The sequence below is a fragment of the Petaurus breviceps genome, unplaced genomic scaffold (genome assembly GCF_028583685.1).
Source record: "Petaurus breviceps papuanus isolate PSGF00001 unplaced genomic scaffold, PetGlider_PUasm1.0 90775, whole genome shotgun sequence".
Taxonomy (NCBI): Eukaryota; Metazoa; Chordata; class Mammalia; order Diprotodontia; family Petauridae; genus Petaurus; species Petaurus breviceps.
This window is the reverse complement of record NW_027187342.1, coordinates 3,181,768-3,195,337: the sequence shown is the minus strand read 5'-3', so window position 1 is coordinate 3,195,337 and position 13,570 is coordinate 3,181,768. Positions and strand designations below refer to the sequence as shown.

Below are 13,570 nucleotides of genomic sequence, written 5' to 3'. Positions count from 1 at the left end.
AGAGCCATCTGGGTCCAGTGGCAAGATATAGATCAGGATGACTGGAGAGGGCCCCCTGCTGGAAGATACCCTTAGAGAAGAAGACCATAGCAGTTGAGGGGTTTGGGAAAAGTCTCCTTCAGGATGTGGCCCCTGGGCTGAATCTTAAAGGAAGACTTCTAAGAGACAGAGGGGATACAATGGCATGTGTAAAGAACATGAAGTGGCCCATTTTGTCTAGATGCAGAGTGGTAGAGGAGACTGGAAAGAAAGGTCAACTTGTGAAGTTGTAACTAAGTGTAAGGTGAGAGTGTTCTTAGTATTATATTTAACTTAGCCTTCTTGCAACATGCCTCATTTCTTAATCATAGCCTTGCAGAGAGTAAGGTATGGATGTATCAGTACTCCCTCTGGCACACCTCTTTTCCCCTAAGCAAGGGTCAATAGGAATGCTTCTCCAGGGTGTGCCAGCACACTTGGGTTTATATTCTGTTCATTGGAAAAATAAGAGTCAGGGATAATTATGGGGTTGTGAATGTGGGTTACTGGAAAGATACTGGTGCCCTCAACAGAAAGAGGGAGGTTTTGTGGAGGGCCAAATTTAGTTGGGGGACAGGTTGTTTTGGAGAGGTTGAGTTTAGGATGCCTAAAGGACATATAGGTGGAGATGTCCAACAGGTAGTTGGTGATGTGATTCTGGAGCTCTTGAGATGATAGCTGAATATATAGATTTGTAAATCATCTATGTCCTTGTAGATGATAATCCAACCCATGGAGTCTGTTGAAATCACTCAGGAGAGGGTAGAAAGAGTAGAGGAGAGGCATAGAATAGGGGCCTTGGGGTATGTTTGGGGGATATTCCTGTTTAGGGGTGCAAGATGAGAATGTTGCCCCAGGAAAAGGGGCAGCATGATGAGGCAGTCTGATGCGGGAGGAGAACCAGAATGGAACAATATTATGAAAACTGAGGTAGAGAGTATTCACATAGTTGGGGTGATGGTCAATTATTGCTTTTGCTTTTGGGTTTTTTGCAAGGCAATCAGAGTTAAATGACTTGCCCAGGCTCACACAGCTGGTGAGTGTCAAGTGTCTGAGGCCTAATTTGAACTCAGGTTCTCCTGACTGCAGGACTGGGGCTCTATCCACTGCGCTACTTAATTGCCCCCAATTATCATTAATATTTTCTTTACCCCTCTTTGGGGAAAGAAGGCCCCTCCCCCCCTTTTTTTTTGCATTTACCTACAAGAGTATTTTGAAGTTCATTAAGCCAGTTCTGAAAAATGATGGCAAACAAGAAGAAAAACACAGATAAGAAATGAATAATATACTTTCTGACCTATTTACCCCCAGCATAAAGCAAGAATATGGGATGCAAATCAAACTCTGATCTGAGGTTCTTTTAATATTATTCTGAATTTATATTACTTGAAACTAAACACTAAGACTACTTTTCCCCCCAAATGATTAGTGTTATAATAATCTTGTGGGTTTACAAATATTATTTCTTTGGAGAATGGATTTTAATTCTCCCATCATCCATAGGAACCTATCTCAGAAACCACAGCCCTGAGCCAGTAGACTCACTTTACAGAGACAGCTCTGGAATGGGACTTTTTTTTTCTTTCTAGAATTAGGCAGCTCTTTAGCATCAGTTTTATTAGTTAGATGGTGTATGTGTAAGTCATAGGAAGCTATCTTTAAGATCCCATCGATCCAGAGCTGGAAGGGACCTTGGAAGTCTTGTTCAACTTCCTCATTTTACAGTTGATGAAATTAAGGGGAAATTACCTACTGAAGATCACTTTGGCATTGAGAAAGGCAAAATTGGATTTAAAAATCCATGATTTTTAGGCTTTTGAGCTTTTGATCTCTCTAAGCTATTTGTACTTACCAACTTGCTAAGGAAAGTAAAAAGATATTATTAGAAACTGGTTTTAACCACACCTGGGCAGCTAGGTGGTGCAGTGGATAGAGCACCAGACCTTGAGTCAAGAAGGCTCATTTTCCCGAGTTCAAATCCAGCCTCAGACACTTACTGGTTGTGTAACCCTGGGAAAAAGAGCTGTAATCCCACCTCTGTAGGACCTGCCATTTCAACCCTAATTTGGGGAATTTATCAGTCACAGATCAGTGATTCGTAATCCTTGTTTATAAATCCAAAGGTGTACTTAGTTATATCAGGAGACGCCATGAAATTCCCTTTATATACTGCATGCATTGGGAAGGGGGTATGTGTTTTGAGAGGTGGAAGATCAGAGTTGTAGGTTAGCTATGTGACCTTAAGTTATTACCTTCAATTTTCTCATCAATAATATGAGAATATCATATTGGATGATTTTTAAAGATCCCTGTTAGCTTAAATATTCTGAAACTCTGTGAAATAATGAAATATCATTGAATTGAGATAAATATATGGAATGCTAATAAAATATATATTCAGTTTGGATATTAATATAATTCCAGCTGCAGCTAAAATGATAATTTATGTCTTTTTACTGTATGACTAAACTGTTAGCATTAGAAATAGGCTGTTAGATTGCCCTAATTGAAATGTATAAAAATTCAATATGTTGGAGTTGCAGCCAACATTTAAATAATATAATTGATCTGTGAGCCTATAATTTAAAAGTATCATTTGCCAAGCAAAATATCACTAGAGTACAAGGATATTAGACACATGAATTTGAACCAACATCAACACATGTTCTGGGTACTAGAGGTGACACAAAGTTTAGCTAAGACATGATTCCTACCATAATTGAGTTTGTAGTCTGGTGGAGGCCCTACAGGTAATCCTGATATACAATAATACATGACAAGTACATTTAAATGGGTATACAACAGAGTGCCATGTATAGTCTACATTTTGAAGCATGAAAGGTTCCTTCCTGTGTGAGTTAGTATTTGAGTTAGGCTCGAAAAGATGAATAGGCTTCAGCAGGGGAAGATGGGAAAGGAAGAAAAGGGAAGGGAAGGGCATTTTAGGGGTAAGTTATTGAAGTAGCTAGGTGGTGCCATGGATAGAGTTCTGGGTTTAGAGTCAGAAAGATTCATCTTCCTGAGTTAAATCCAGCCTCAGTCATTTGCTAGCAGCTGTGTGACCCTGGGCAAGTCACTTCACCCTGTTTGCCTCAGTTTCCTCATCTGTAAAATGAACTGGAAGAGGAAATGGCAAACCACTCCAGTGTCTTTGAATAACAACAAAAGTTTAAGACTGAAGTTATCTGCATAGTGAGGCCTTTCTTGATTCTCCCTCCACTCTCTTTCCATTGCAGGTACTTCTCCTCCTCCAAAAGAAAATTTTTTTTTAAAAATTTAAAAATTATTTTTTATAAATTAAAATTTTATTAATAAAATTAATAAAAATTAAATTTAAAAAAAGTTTTTATTTTATGTGTATTTAAGTGTATGCAATTTGCTTTTCCCTTATAGAATGTAAGCATTGAGGGCAGGGATGTTACACTTTTGTCCTTGAAATTCCCTGTTGCTTTGGCATATAGCAGGTGCTTAATAAATGTTTGTTAACTTAATACTAAAAGGTAGAAAGGAGAAAAAGAAAAACACAAATGAGTATATGTCACAGTCAAAAATACATAGAAACTGATAGTGATCATTTGCTTCCTTCATTTAGATGCTTTACCATTTCAGTTATCATTTTAATAAGAGACAAATAAGTATCTCCCTTACTATAAGGTATGTGCCTTTTTTCCAGGTAACCTGCAGTATATGTATCAGGTAGGGTAGACATTTAACAAATGCTTGTTGATTTCACATTTTGTGGAGTGCATTGTGTTGTGCCATTGATTAAAAATATAGACTTTGCATTCAAGGTAAGAGCACTGAACTGGAAATTGAGAGACTTGGGTTCTAGTTTTTACTTGGCTACTTGCTGTCTGTCTGATCATGAAAAATGGCACAATACTTAACTTCTGGGACCCCATTTTTTAAAAACCTCAGCTCATGTAAAAAGAATTATTATATTACATATGATCTCTAAAGTTCATTCCAACTCATTAAAAAATTAACACATTATATCAATATTCAACTCAACAAATATTCTTAAAGGTCTGAAATTTACAATGTACTCTGCCAGGCATAATAAGATAAAAACATAGTTCCTGTTTTTATGGAGTTTATAGGCAATTAGGGGGTTGGGAAAGCATATAAAACAAAAACATAGAAAACTGTTAATATAAAAATAATGTGATTTAGGATTTTTTTTTTGTGGAAAAACTCTAGAAGCTTTATAGTGCCATATTATTTTACTGTTATTGTAGGAGAGGTCTGAATAAAGAGGCATGAGATACTTAAGGAGGACGAGATTATTTGTAACTAAGGTTATCTTGGAAGGCTTCATTAAAGAGATGACACCTGACTTGATCCTTGAAGAAATAAAAGAATATTAACTGGAAGAGATTCATATAGAGTCTGTTCCAGGTGTAGGGAATAATGTTGTATGCAAAGACATAAAGGTGGGAGCAGCAAAATATTGGGAGTAGTATAGTTGGCCTGAAATGTAGAATATGGGGATTGGGGAAGTAATGTGAAATAAGGTTGGAAAGGTAGGTTGTGGAGGGCTTGGAATGCCATTAAGCGGTTGTATTTTATTTGGTAGGCAGTGGGAAGCCACTGAAAAGTTTTGAGTTGTGGAGTGATGTAATCACTCTTTATGTATTAAGAAAATTACTCAGAGGAGTTGGATTGATAACTGGATTGGAGAGGGGAAAACCTGGAGGGAGGGAAACCAGTTAGAAGGCTATAACAAATAGTCCATCCAAAAAGTGAAGAGCACTAAACCAGGATGGTTGAAATGGGTATAGAAAGGAGTGGGCAGAGGCAAGACATGGTGTAGAGGCAAACTCAGGATTTTTCAACTGATTGGATGTTGGGGTTGAGAGACAATGAAGAATCAAAGATAACTCTGAAGTTAGGTACTTGGTGCTCTGTAGCTTGGTGGTGCCATCCATAGAAATAGTGAAATTTAGAGGAGAGAGGCAGGTTCTGTCGGGGGGAAAACAAGATGAGTTTTGGACACGTTGGGTTTGAGGTGATGGCAGAATGACTTGGATAAGTCCAGCAGTTATTTGAGAATAAGAGAATTTCATGGCAGCTGGTCACAGTGAACCACAGTAAAGTATGGTCCTCTCCCTCACAATGAAAACATACTCTGCATTGGTGCACAGACATCTGAATCTAGGAGTATGGTTTTTGCCGCTCCAAGAGTACAGTTTCTGCCCCTTTTACCGATTTATCGTTGCCTGTGGATAACTGAGGACCTCTAGTGTTTTTCATACTTGTATTTGAGCACTTCTTCACCCTTTTCTTTCTTCTGCCCCCCCACCCCCCACCCCCCAGCTCCTTTCCTTTTAACTTAATATGATCAGCCAGTCTCCAAGCAAACAAATCCTTCCTGGGTCTTGGTGTTCTTTGTTCTCAGAATCCATTCATTGTTCCTCTGTATTATACCTTGGTCTAGAAAGCAAAATTCCATTCTCTGACATCACCATCTAAAGCAATTGTTCACTTCCCATAACATCTATTCTCTTCCTTTCCCATTGGTATTGGTGATGAAAATGTTGGCTACAACACAAATCTTAGTTTAACTTTTTGACCAAGAATTCAAAGTCCCTAGAGATTCTTTCCAGATGATTCCTGGCAATGTTATCAGTTCAAAAATGGATTACTATAGGGGGTGGTAGGCCTCAGGTTTGACTAAGAATTCTCAAAGGTTTCTCTATCCTATCTTGAAGACGCACATGGGAAGACTATGCATCCCAGTTTTACCTATCAGCTAGACATATGACTACTTCCATTCCTCTTACCTGCCCCCAAACATGTCTTTTTTTCCCCCACAGGAGCAATGACAGATCCTGGTAAATCTCCTCTTATCTTTTCATGGAGCAAGGGGAGGCCTCTGACTCTTTAGAAGATCCAGAGCCATCCTTTGTGTAAAGAACCTTGTATACAATATCTGTCTTTGGATGTTCCAAATGCCTTTCATCTTCTTCCCTCTTTCATTGTGATTTTCTTCCACTTTTTAACTTCTTGACAACCCTAAATATTTCTGATTTGAATTCCTCTGTATTGTGTTAGTAATTAATTCCTTATCTTTTTTTTCATGGGATCATGGATCTAAGCTGGAAGGAACCTCAGAGGTCATCTAATCCAACCCCCTCATTTTACAGATGAGGAAACTGGGGCCCAGGGTTCCACAGGTAAATTTAAGAGGTGGGATTTGAAATCAGGTCCTCTAATGCTTTTCCCACTGTATCATGATCTCTCTTTTTCTTCTGCCCTGCAGGAGAACACTTCACCCTTCATAGTAAGTTGGAAAGCAGTGGTACAAGTGCTCCCTAGCCCTTTGATCATTTTCTCCTGCAGGGAATCTAATTTGTAGGTTGCTTGACACATGACAAACTCTGCAGGTCACTTGAATGGTGACTGCTCTCATCCGACATACCTGCAGACATTGAGAGTCTCTATTACTTGTGTCTCCTTGGACTATTCCCCTTGGGAAGCACTGTGGCAGACTGCCACGAGTGGCTTTGTCTTCTCAGGCCCTGTTGTGGTGGGTTCAGGCGTCCTGCTTTCATTGGGTGCTCAAGTCCTTTTCTTTTACACTTCCTCTTCTGGTCTCTCAGGTATTTAGCCAGTAATTAGCTGTCTCTTGTTGTGCTCTAATTGCCCCTAGTGTGAGCAGTAACTTCAGCTACTGGAAATCTTTGAATAGCCTTGCCAGAAAAATTACAAACTCATGTCCTCCTGTCATTTTTTTGTCTGGTGCCTGTTCATTTTCTTGCACAGATGCCTTGCAGCCTCTCAGTCACAGCAGTTAGTAGTACTCTTATCACTGTTTTAGAGTTTAAGAAACTGAGGCAGGCTGAAATCACTTAATTTCCCACCATCACGGGAAGATGAGTCTTCCTTGCTTCAGGCTCCATGCAGTCCACTATGCCATCCAGCTCTGAAGTCAGCCTTTGGCAGCTGTTTGTAAGACCATGGGCACGTTCTTTCACCTCTGTAAGATCTGAGTTTCTTCATCTGTAAATGGGGATAAATAATGACACCAAAAGTGCCTATCTGGTAGGGCTGTTGTAAGCATTAAAGGAGATAATGGATGTAAAGCACTTTACAGACCTTAATGGGCTATAGAAACATTATTGTTCTCATCTTTTCAATTGAGGTTCAGATAGAAATGGTCCTGGGTTGTCAAAATCTTCATTATTCTTTTATATTTAATGTACTGTGGATAGTTTTTGTTGTTATTGTTCACTCACATCTGACTCTTCATGACCTCATTTGGGGTTTTCTTGGTAGATTTACTGGAATGGTTTGCAATTTCCTTTTCCAGCTCATTTTACAGATGAGGAAACTGAGGTTAAGTGACTTTTCCAGGGCAATACATAGGTGAATAAAATAAGGTTTTTTAGTTGAAAGCCCACAAGAAGCATTTCCAATATAACTACATATAATTAAAATTGCCCATTTCATCTTCTGTGAGTCTCTTTTTTCCTTATTTGGTCAAGAACTCTTCTAGCCATAGTTGTGAAGGTTAATCTTCTTCCCTGCCCTGCTAATTAGATTATGATTAGAATTTTTATATACATGCATGTATATGTGTATGTATAAAAATTAGTATATGATCTTTTATATCTAGGTCATGTATCCAGTTGGAGCTTATTGTGGCATATAGTGTATGATGATGGTCTCAGTTTAGTCTGGCTCAGTTTGCTTTCCCATTTTCCTAAAAGTTTTTGTTAAGAACCCCAGTAATTGTCGTTCTTGGGTTTGTTAAGTACTCTACTATCATGTTCAGTCGCTAATCGATCTTGGGTACCTAATCTCTTCCATCTGCTTCCTTCTAAATGCCGCAGCTCATTCACCACCTTCCACATACAAAAAATTTTTCTGATAGCACCAATTGCTAGCACCATCCTTATAACTTTGTATTTAATTACCTTGCTTTTATTTTTGTATTTGTCTTTTTTTTTTTTTTTTTTTAAGCAATCGGGGTTAAGTAACTTGCTCAAGGTTTCACGGCCAGTTATTTTGTGTGGGTGCCAAGCATCTGAGGCTGGAACCGATCCCAGGTCTCCCAACTCTGTTGTATTTGTTCTGTATATGCTAATATATGGTACATGATGTGTCTCCCCCTTGAGAATGTAAACTCCTTGTTATATCTACAACTGCAAGAGACCTCAGAGGCCATCTAGTCAAAGCCCTTCATATTACAGATGAGAACATTGAGGTTCAAAGGTTAAATGACTTACCCTCCCTCAGTAATTTTTTAAATTAAATTTTTTTTTAATTAACAAGCATTTATTTTCTCTTTCTCCCAAGTTCCACTAGCACCACCACATTCTCCCCAAACAAAACAAAACAAAACAAAACAAAACAAAAACCTTGTAACAAATATGAATAGTCAGGCAAAACAATTTGTCATTGGAATGCCAAAAATATTTATCCCTGAGTCGCTTGATTTTGGCTTCCTTGATTGGTTCATTCCTTGGGGATAGCTCTTTTACGGTTTACTTATTGAACCATTCACAGGTCTTGAATGAGGTAACCACACAAATATGCACAGATAATATGTGACTGTGTGTCCCATGACTTGTGAGCCATATAGCCATGGTGGTGCTTTTTCAGGGAAGAGGAAAATTTGCCCCATCCCTTTCCTGGCCTTCTCCAAAACAGAGTATTTTCAGCCATTATTTTATCAACATTTAGTCGGGGCTCTAAGTAGAAAATGTCTCAGCATTAACAAAGCCTCCTGTTGACTTTATTCCCCCAAAATGTGGATGATTAGTTTCTTCTTAGGTGAGAGTGGGATAGTTTTCGCTTTCTGTTTGTTGATGCTTTGTACTTATATCTCCAGTACCTAGTATCTAGCCCTGAGCATACAGTAGGCATTTAATAAATGTTTATTGATTGGTGATTAATTTCATCCTGTCCTTCTTGGTATTTTCTCCATGCTCTTCTAACCTTATTTAGTTAGTTTCACTGTGCACAGGAGAAGCAAGGACCCTGTCTCCTGCTGTCCAGTCCAACCAGTAGTGTTGCTTTATCTTCAGAGAAATCTGAGCTCATTTGACCCCCTCAACTACTCAAATTCGGTAGAGCTACTAAAACACCATACCTGAACCTAACTGAGCTGTGGCCAGTATGGGACTTTGAAAAGATTGTCTGTTTCTTTCATAGGGGGATTTGCCATTGTCTTCCTGGTGAGGACAAGCAATGGGATGAAGTGTGCCCTGAAACGCATGTTTGTCAACAATGAACATGACCTCCAAGTGTGCAAGAGAGAAATTCAGATCATGGTAAGTCTGCTCATTTCAATTAAACAAATATTTATAAAGCCAATGACAAATGATGTAAATATATGTATTTGTGTCAATTCGAATACATATCTTAGATATCAGAACTTTAGCAGATAAATTTCTGTAAAGATCCCCCTCCCCCTTATTTGTTTCCTGTGTCTCAAGTCTTTATGGCCATTAGAAATCCAAATGACTTTTCCTTGTGTTTGATGACAAATGGGATCATCTCTTTAGTTATTCCATCATTTCATCTCCTGCTGACAATGTAGTAACTCCTTGGTCTTTCTGAGAGACTGCACTGTCTGGCCTTCAGTGTTGGGTATTAGACTCTTTTTCTGAAAAAGCTTGGAATGTATCAAGGAGACAGCTTGATGATTGGGTTAAGCCATGGGTGGAAGGTTGAAGTGTGTAGTTTTTGGCTCGTTGTAAGAAAAAACTGCCTACAAATTAGAAATGCCTCAAAGTAGAAAGGGCTGCCCCAAGGGATATAGTAAGTCCCCAGTCCCAGGAAGTTTTGAAGCAAAAGCTAAATGGCAACTTTCCAGGAATATTATTGAGGGGATTTTAGATGAAGAACAGGTTGGACTAAATATCCAGGGAGAGAAGTGAAGAAGTTAGGCTGGCTGGTTCTGACACCTCTTCAAAATAAGAGTTCCAGGAAAAACTTGGTCAGAACTTGGGGCTGAATGGGCAGAACGATCTTTTAGGAAAGAAAGTTTACAGGAGTGGAGGCTTTTTCTGGGTAAGAATGTTGTTGGAAACAGGAGGAGAAGTCCAGAGAGTGAGTAGTGGAAGCAGGAGAGGAGAGGTCTCTGAGATTCTACAGGTTTCAGAATTTAACACTGTTTTTTGTGACCTATAAAAAAGGCATTGGGATATTGTGGAAGAAACGCTAAACTAGGAATGAGAAGATGTGCGTTCTAGTTGTGGTTCTAACCTTCAGGAACTGTGGTGTTAGACCAGTTGCTTAGTTGTCCAGATTCTGTTTGCCTAAGTATTACATGGAGGTAATATTTATGCCTCGTACAATAGGAAAGGCGAGGCAAGTCCTTAATAAACCATAAAGTGTCATTAGAATGATAATGATGGTGATAATGTGTCTAAACCTTGGGTTTTTTAAAACCTGAGCATATAGGGCACAATCATAGAGAGTGTATTCAGTTTGAGGTACCTGTCTCTACGGGCATACCTCATTTTCTTAAAATTTGTGGGTATGGTCATCCCAAGGGCAAAGCAAACCAAAGATATGTAGGTTCCTTTAAGTGAGACAGAGTCGTGGAGGAGCTCTGTCCAACAAGTGATAGTAAAAAGAGAGGGATGGATTTCAAGTTGGAAAAGCATAGATCTAGAGTTGGGTGGGACTGATTTGGCCCAACCTCTTCAATTTACAGATGAGGAGACTTTGGCTCAGGGATGTTAAACGATTTGCCTAGGGTTACATGAGTGAAATTTGAACCCTATTTCTCTGATGGAAAGGTACTTTCCACTTTACCATTCTGAGTTCAAGTCCTTTGCTCTGACACTTAGTACTTTGTGTGACCCTGGGCAAGTCACTTAACCCTGTTTGTCTCAATTCCTCATCTGTAAAAGGAACTGGAGAAGGAAATGGAAAATCACGCCAGGAACTTTGTTAAGAAAATCCCAGATGAGGTCATGAAGATTTGGACATGGAAAAATGACTGAACAACAACAAGTTTCATATTGGTCCGTTTCATGGAAATAGTATTAGATTTGACATCAGACAATTTGGATGCCACAAATGCTTAGTATAACCTTGGACAAGTAACTCCCCCTGTTGGGTCTCAGTTTTGCTTTTGTTTTTAATTCTGATGCCTTTTTTCTTTCACATTATATTGATTTCCAAACACATCTTCTCATAAACCTTTACTGGCAATAAAGATTAAAAGACAAGTTCAGTCAACTGTGTTTGCAAAACTATGCAATTTTCCAGACCCATAGTGTCTTGCCTCTTCATTTTCTTATCTCTATTCCAAGTGGACCTCAGTTTTTTCACATCTGTAGTATAAGTATATTAGACTAGATCATCTTGGAAGGCTCTTGCTACTTTTGGTGTTTAGCTCTGGAAGAATAGATATATGCACCTCTCAGTCTTTGGTCTTACTTCCCATGTTTGCAGAACAAGAGTATATGCCTCTTTCAGACTGTGAGTCTCCAATAGACAAAGTAAGTGAAATTGCAGTATATTGGGGCTTGATCAGTCCACTTTATCGATGCTTCTTAGCTAATTGCACAGGGATCCCATTTTAGAAAATTATCTTGTTCTGGCTGACTGATAGATGGACTCTCACTTATAGATGTTGGCCACCTCTCTTATTTGGCATCAACCCAGATTTTTTCCAGATTCACGATTAATTTTTTTCAGGATTTATGGACTGGCTCAGATGGATCACAGCTGATTTGTGTTCCATTAAATGCAAAGGGACCATTTGTTTTTTCTTCTGGACCCTCTAAAGGACATGACCTAAAAGAATCCCTCATTCATTTTGGCTTCAAAGAATCATCTTCATTTCCATCCACTCCCTTAAGTAAATCTTATTTTCCAAATAAAAACAAATTCAGGGAAGGGCCAAATTTGGAGTGAGAAGGCTAGAAGTTTATGCGACTCATAAATTTTAGAGCTAGGATGGAATTCAGAGGTCATGGAGTTTGACCCCATCATTTTACAACTGAGGAAAATACAGCCCAGAAGGGTTAAGTGATTTGCTTAAGGTCTTACAGCTTGCAAACGGAGCTGAGACATCAGCTCAGGTCTTTTGTTTCCAAGGCTGGTGTGTAGGCCTCTTATGGATTGCCATTTCCTTTTGAGTCATGAAGGGAGTTATGGTCTCAAGTAAGCAAATACAGTGATATATGGTATCAATAGAGGTATAGTGAGTGTCCAGGAGAACTCTGCTTTGGTCAGGCCACACCTGGAGTGTCCGCTTTCTGGGCACCACCATTGAAGAAAGGACCTTGACAAGCTGGAGGCTGACCAGGATGACAAAGGTCTTTGTTCTTATGCCATATGGGAATTGGTTGAAAGAAATGGTGATGTTTTAGTCTAGAGAAAAAAGATTTGGGATATGACTCATTTATTCTTCAGGCATTCAAGCGTTTGAAGGGCTGTCCCATCAGAATAAAATTAGACTTACTCTCCTGGACACCAGAAAGTAGAACTGGAAGCAGTGAGTACAGGTGGCAAAGAGACAGCATTTAGGCATGATGTAAGAAAAAAAATCTGATAAGCAGAGCTATCCAAAAATGGAACAGGCTGCTTTGGAAGGCAATGAGTTCTCCTTTGTTAGAGGTCTTCAGGCAAAGCCTGCACAGTTCCTTGTTGGGTATATTGTAGGAGGAATTATTGTTCAGATATGAGCTGGACTAGGTTGCCACCAAGATCCAAATTCTGGATTTTATTGTACAAGGAAAATAATTATTAAAAATTAAAAAAAAATTTTAAATAGTATTTCATTTTCCCCCAAAATATATATTAAGAAAAAATTCTTTAGCCAATAATAGCTAGCATTTATATATAGCACTTTAAGATTTGCACATTGCCTCATTTTATCTTCACAACAACTTTGGAGGGTAGGTACTATTATTATTCGCATTTTGCAGAAGAAAAGACTGAGGCATCAAGAGGTCAAGTGATTTTCCCAGCTTGGCACAGGTGCTAGGTATCTGAGGCCAACCTTAGAAGAGCCGAAGGGAAGAAATCCCAATTCCTTGACTTCTTATTTTTATCTGGTAATCTATCCCTTCTTCAGTAGGCATTGATTGCTCAGATAAGGAATTTCTAGCTATTTAATTCTACCTGGCATTGGACCACTTTATATAAATTGTCTCTAATAGAATTCAGCGTAAAAGCTCAAAGGGAGTGATAAAAAAACTATTTGGAAGAGAATAGTTAATCTAAACATAACCCTCAGGCATTGTAGAAATAGGGAGCCCCACTTGTTCAGAAAATAAAAATGAGAAAAACAGATTGAGAATGTCTGAGCGACTATAGCTAATAAATTGACCAAATACCTCTAAGGTTTTAAAGTGAGTACCTGAAATCTAAGTTTTACACATGTGAAAAACCTCTAGCATTTCAATGAAAAATAAACATGTTTTGTGAGTTCACTTTGAAATTTAGTAATAAGGGTAGGCAGGCTGATTCCCCAGTGCAGAAAGAACTATTAGAAGAATCTAGATGGAAGTTAGCTCAGACCCAGATTTTCTGTCACTTGTTGTCGTTTGCAATTTCAACTTTCAGGAAACTGATTCATTAC

The 13,570-nt window shown here is 38.7% G+C and overlaps 1 protein-coding gene across 8 annotated transcripts in view; it reads left to right on the top strand.

The window, feature by feature from the left end:
* AAK1 (AP2 associated kinase 1) overlaps positions 1 to 13,570 on the top strand; it is a 271,657-nt gene that overhangs the window by 96,614 nt on the left and 161,473 nt on the right. For all 8 annotated transcript variants that reach the window (XM_069068900.1, XM_069068899.1, XM_069068898.1 and 5 more), the window contains exon 3: positions 9,178 to 9,296. In XM_069068900.1, coding sequence (XP_068925001.1) covers positions 9,178 to 9,296 — 119 coding nt within the window. The remainder of the gene's footprint in view (positions 1 to 9,177; positions 9,297 to 13,570) is intronic.